Source organism: Gossypium hirsutum, chromosome D10, assembly GCF_007990345.1.
Source record: "Gossypium hirsutum isolate 1008001.06 chromosome D10, Gossypium_hirsutum_v2.1, whole genome shotgun sequence".
In the NCBI taxonomy this organism is placed as follows: Eukaryota; Viridiplantae; Streptophyta; class Magnoliopsida; order Malvales; family Malvaceae; genus Gossypium; species Gossypium hirsutum.
The window spans coordinates 54,341,479-54,347,145 of NC_053446.1; the positions used below are offsets into that span (position 1 = coordinate 54,341,479).

The 5,667-nt window shown below is 34.4% G+C and overlaps 1 protein-coding gene and 1 long non-coding RNA gene across 2 annotated transcripts; one reads left to right on the top strand and one right to left on the bottom strand.

Moving 5' to 3' along the window:
* Positions 1 to 261: 261 nt before the first annotated feature.
* Positions 262 to 2,775, bottom strand: LOC107916272 (superoxide dismutase [Mn], mitochondrial). The gene is made up of 6 exons (XM_016845444.2): positions 2,306 to 2,775; positions 1,776 to 1,822; positions 1,564 to 1,689; positions 1,412 to 1,468; positions 940 to 1,017; positions 262 to 533 (listed from the first exon to the last, which is right to left on the bottom strand). The coding sequence occupies exons 1-6, from the start codon at positions 2,598 to 2,600 to the stop codon at positions 441 to 443; spliced, it is 696 nt and encodes a 231-aa protein (XP_016700933.1). The 5' UTR covers positions 2,601 to 2,775; the 3' UTR covers positions 262 to 440.
* Positions 2,776 to 4,012: 1,237 nt separating this feature from the next.
* Positions 4,013 to 5,309, top strand: LOC121222460 (uncharacterized). The gene is made up of 2 exons (XR_005919762.1): positions 4,013 to 4,262; positions 4,333 to 5,309. It is a non-coding gene; the product is annotated as an uncharacterized lncRNA (long non-coding RNA).
* The last annotated feature ends 358 nt before the right edge of the window (positions 5,310 to 5,667 follow it).

A 5,667-nucleotide genomic window follows, 5' to 3' on the forward strand; every position in this document is an offset into this window, starting at 1 on the left:
TGTATCAATTCTTCGAGAATATTATATAAAAAAATCAAGCGAATTGACTTGTAAGTGAACCTGTAGATCAATTCATTTAAATACATTACTGAAATTAAATAAATTATAAAATAATTTGTTAAATTTCTTTTTAACACAAACTTTGTATTAAACATATTACAAATTTCTACTTCATCACACATAGATGACAAGTGTTACCATGTTTTGAACCAAAACCAAAAGAAGAGCTACCATGCATCCGCATATCAAAATTAAACCCTATTTTAGTTCAAAGACTATGTGACGTTATCCCATTTAACAAATTGAAATTCATCTCACGCAATTACGTATCATTTTTTGCTACACATGAAAGAAGCTTGAAACGAACAAGCAAAAACCCAAAACCAAGGTGGTCACAAGGGAAATTATTAACTTTCATAAACTAAGAAAAGGGCCCAATCTCAAGCACATTCTTTCTCGTACACTTCACTGGCATATTTCCAATTGATGACTTTCCATATGTTCTTCAGGTAATCTGGTCTAACATTCTTGTACTGCACCATAATAACATAAGTCAAAGGGACACATAATCAATAGGACAAAAGGATTTGCTAAGAATGCTGTCTTCAAACAGATCAATGAATAAGCTAAATTCTTGATACACACACACATATATATCCCTCCCTTCCTCGTGCACGCACTGGAGTAAAAGTTGTACAGAGATTCTCTTAAGAGGAAACAGAGTCCTAACCACTTCTATTGTCTTAACAGGGATATGATTGAGTGATAGGCTTATTTATGAAACTAAATCAAGTAAACCATAAGATCTTTTCGACACTCCCTATCTTCAGTCAGTTGCAGGAGTGCAACAGTGCAAAACTCAGTTTGTTGCTGTGACTAGTCGTAGAAGATAACTTTTGAAAAATATATATAGTGGACAGCTTAAAGTTTGAGAATTACCTGTAAATAGTATGCATGCTCCCAAACATCTATGCCAAGCAAAGGAACTAAATGTGGCCCTTTAGTCACGAGTGGATCCTGCAGCAAAATTTCCATAATTATATTGAACCTGGCAAAACCTTCTGGGTTTCTTTTATCTTCTTACTATAATAGCCACAACTCTCACGGTTCAAGAAAGATATGAACTTGACAAGACTTCAAACTTCAATCTATAGAAACTGATGGCAAGTAACCTCTCTATAAAAAGGGGAAAAAGAACACATCATAGACCTATAAGGTAATGGCCAACCCTGTTGCTTGGTAAATCTTCTAGAGAGAATAATCTAATATCAGATATTCTCAGTTATTAAGTTATGTCTTCCAGCAAAGCAGGAAAAGAAGGTTGATAGAAATAAGTAGATTTAAATTCAACCAAACCAACCAAGATGCCACGGTAATTGTTCTTGGTTTATGCTATATATTACAATCATACCTGATTTGGAGTTGTTTCTATAACGAGTTTCTTTAATTCCTTGTTCACTCCAAGCCACTGCCAAGGCAAAAAGGAAGCAAACAAGAAAAGAGAAGTAAGTGATAGATGCAAGCCATTCATGACCAATAACTAAAATTAACCAAACTCCTTACCACCCAACCAGAGCCCTGCAAAGCAGCACCCTCAGTATTCATCTTCTGAATCAATGATTCCAATGAACCAAAGTGAGTGTCAATAGCCCAACCCAAGGAAGCTTTTGGAGGTTCACCTCCTCCTTCCTGTCATGTAAACGTCAATAAGCAAAGAGGGAATGGATTTGAAATCGCAAGCTCCATCACGTAGTACTTGGAAATATGGATCTTACACGAATAGGGGCAAGGTTCTTCCAAAAAATGGAGTGGTTGACGTGACCTGCATGAGATACCAATCATCCAACATAAGGGGAATTTAATGTAATCACCTACAAAGGATAAAAAAACAAAGAGGGCGACAGTCTAGTCAATAGACAACTGTCCTAGTTACACAGAATCATTAATCAAGCAAAATTGAATTATGCTTGTGCCTAATGAACTAAGTTTTTTTTCCCAACAGATTTGTAGTAAATCATCGAAACTTAAATTTCAAAACAATGGTGCATGAAACGAATGAAATCAAAATTCAATTGGGCTGAATTCCACCAAGTGAACTTCGGTATCAAAACTAAAGATAACATTTTTAACATTTATATCATTCAAATTTCAAGATATCCTATTTACTTTCGTAATCAGAAGCAAAAAGCAAGTAAATTAGAAAAAAAAATCTTACAATTTCAAAATCTGCAGAAAAATCCCAAAATTTCAATCTTTAAAAAAGAAATTCGATTAATTAGTCGAACAATTAAAACAAAAAATTTACCTCCGCCGTTGAACTTGATAGCGCTTTGCAACTTAACGACGGTGGAAGAATCATCTTTCTGAATAGCCTCATGGAGCTGCTCTAAAGCCTTGTTATAGTTAGTGATGTAAGTGTGATGGTGTTTTTGGTGATGGAGTTGCATGATCTCTCCACTAATGGCGGGCTCAAGAGCGCCATAGTCGTAAGGAAGATCGGGGAGGGAGAAAGTCTGCAATGATCGAGACAGAGGCAGCAGCCTCGTGGAATTTAGGCCCAATGTTAGGGTTCTTCTGGTGACTGACGAACGAAGAGCCATTAGGAAATGCTTTTGGATTAATTTTTCAAAGAGAAAGAAGGGCGTGAAGTGAAGGGGTTTGGTTTATACAGGAAGAAGGGAATTGAGGAATGAGCTGGACTGGGCTGGTGAAAGGACGAGTCTTCAACTCTTGGGTCAAATTAGAGGAAAGGACACCTCGTCTCCTTTTAGCAATGTAATTGGTAGCGTATGGGGAAAAATTATTTTATGAACCCTCTATGGTCCACTCATAATTATTTAATAATATTTTAATAATTTTTTATGTTATTGGCATATAATTTTAGTAATTTTTTTACTCTGAACTTTGAATCTGAATCTCAACCCTAAACCCTGACATTAAATCTTGAACTCGAACTTTAAATCATGAACCTCGAGCCCCAAACACAAGTTCAAGGTTAAGGGATTCAAAGTTTGGGGTTAGAGTTTGAGATTCAAGTTTGGGTTTTGGATTTAGAGTTCGAGGTTTATGTTTAGGGTTCAGGGTTTGAAATTTAATGTTTAGGATTTAGGGTTTGGGGTTTGAGGTTTGAGATTTGAGGTTCAAGGTAAAAAAAATTATCAATATTATGTGTCAATGATATAGAAAAATTGTTGAAATATCATTAAATAAATGGAAAGAGACCGTAATGATGTGGTGGGAAAGGTTCATAAAATAATGTCTCCCATATCGATGGATATACCATTTTTTATTAGTATGGGTAGGTATTGGTATCAGTTTGTTTTGGTATGCCGACCTAGTTTGTATTTATGGAGATCTTTAAAAGTATAATATATGTGTATGAAAAACATTAATTATAATATCAGATGAATGAGATTAAATAAATTTCAAATACAAAATACTCATCAATTATATAAAATATTAGCTTAATTCATGATTTAGCCTCTAAAAGGATATCTATTTTTCTACTTTGGTACCTAAACTTTTCTTGTCCCAATTTAGTACATAAAGTATCAATTTCTTCTATTTTTGGTCCATTTTGTAACGCTTGTTAAAAAAAATTGGTTAGGCAACTTTGGCAAATGGAAAATCGCCATGTGGCATGTTTTGGCCAATGAAAAAGGGCCACGTGTAAATTAGGTTTATTTAAAATAAACAAAAATTAATTAAAAAATAAAATTATAATATTAAATATTTAAATATTAAAAAATAATTTTAACTTTGATCGACCGTTGATTGGTGTTGATTGACTATTGACCGTCTACATGGCATTATTAGAACATGATTTTAATATTATATTTTATTGATTAAAAATGTAAAAAATCATATATAATAATTATAAAAAAATTAAAAATAAAATTTTTATAAAATTTTAAAATATATAATTATAATTTTTTTATTTTTAAATCAGGAAGGATGCTATTAATAAGAAAACATTACAGGATTGCATCACAGACAAGTGTTCTTTCCAGCCCTTACAACAATGCCAAACCCTAATAAATGAAAAATAAAAGCTTTATAAGAATAAACCTTAAAAAACCCTACATTGACACAAGTAAAGCCTAAACCTAAGAAAAACTCAAACGCCAAATTTGAAATGAAAAAGAAAGAAAAACATAAAAGAAAAAGAAAATTGTTCAACTCTCTAGCCTCCCTCATCAACTTCTCTACTACCATCGTCAAAACCATCAAATATCCTACCTTTTTTTCGTCCATGATGGAATGTATGTAGAGACTGAAACTGTCGGAGTCCTTTCATTCGTATTTTTTCGACTCACTTCACCTTTTTGACAGGGACATTCTATCTTCTTCGACCGCCGGTTCCGTTCTTGGAGGTGCCTCTTCAATCCAAATCCTCGGTGAATCCCATAGTTTCCCTTCTTTCGCCATTATGTGCGCCACATGGTTCACCTATTTGCCCGTAAAATGACAAGTAAAGCTTTCAAACCTCCAAGCCCGTTCTCTTATTTCTTTAATAATCACAACAATATTTGATTTGTCATCTTCAAACATTTGGATTTTCTTTATGACTGTCAAGGAGCCACATTTCAACCACCAGATTTCTGAATCCCAAATCTTCAGCCACTACCACTGTTTGTAAACAAGCTCTCGCCTCTACCGTGGTTGCATCGGCCACAAAAGTATTAGGGTAAGTATATGCTACCAGTATATGTCCTTCGAAGTCTCTAAAAAGTATTCCTATTACTAAACTCAGCATATAACTGTCATACGCTGCATTAAAATTACCTTTTACCACATTTATCCTCGGTGGAGTCCAGGCACAATCATTTTGTCAAACACCTGCTTCTGTCACTATTTCCAGTTGAATGTTCTCTATGTAAAATGCCTTAATAAAATATATCAATCTCGTTGTGCACTACCTTTCTCCTTGATGATAAACTTTGTTTCTGTGATGCTATACTGCCTATTATGCGATGACTAACCATTTACACTACTCTTCTTTCATATTCAAAAATAAATTTGCTAACCACATATTCCAATTTTGTTCCGGGCTACTGGATGAGCCATCAATCCCCACTCCTTGCAGGACACATTTAATGAACGTACATTCCCAGAAGACGTGACTCACTGATTCCTCCATTGTACGGCAAAGAGGACAAAGATTCACAATCTGTAAATTTCTATCTTTTAAATTGTTAAAAGTAGGGAAGAAGTTATTGGCAATTCTCCAAGATGTAATTTTGATTTTGCTTGCAACCTGTAATCTCTATAATTTGTTGTCAAATTTTTGTAGTAGCGTAGGTTGTATCCCTTCCTCTTGCCTTATTATCGTATCCTCCTGTAACAATCATTTGTATCTGCTTTTTGCGAAATATACCCTTGTTTTGTCACCCCTCTACACCCTTTTCATCGTGATTATCCACTGCAACGAGTGGGATGGAAAGAATTCTGGATATTTTCTCTTCCTTAAAAAGTTGTTGTAACACATTAATTCTCCAGGTAACATGATCAAAATTAGTAAGGTATGCTATTGATGTAAACTTAATATTAATATGCTGAACTCTTACTTTCTCATTCCTAGGTCTTGGGATCTAAGCTTCATTCCAGATATTAATCGACTTTTCATTCCCCACTCTCTATCCCACTCATTCCTCCAAAAGTTTCCTC

Coding starts and splice junctions, on each gene's coding strand:
- LOC107916272 (XM_016845444.2), bottom strand. CDS start 2,600: ATGGCTCTTCGTTCGTCAGTCACCAGAAGAACCCTAACATTGGGCCTA. Junction 1,823..2,305: donor TATCAAGTTCAACGGCGGAG/GTAAATTTTTTG, acceptor TATCTCATGCAG/GTCACGTCAACCACTCCATT. Junction 1,690..1,775: donor AGAACCTTGCCCCTATTCGT/GTAAGATCCATA, acceptor TTTACATGACAG/GAAGGAGGAGGTGAACCTCC.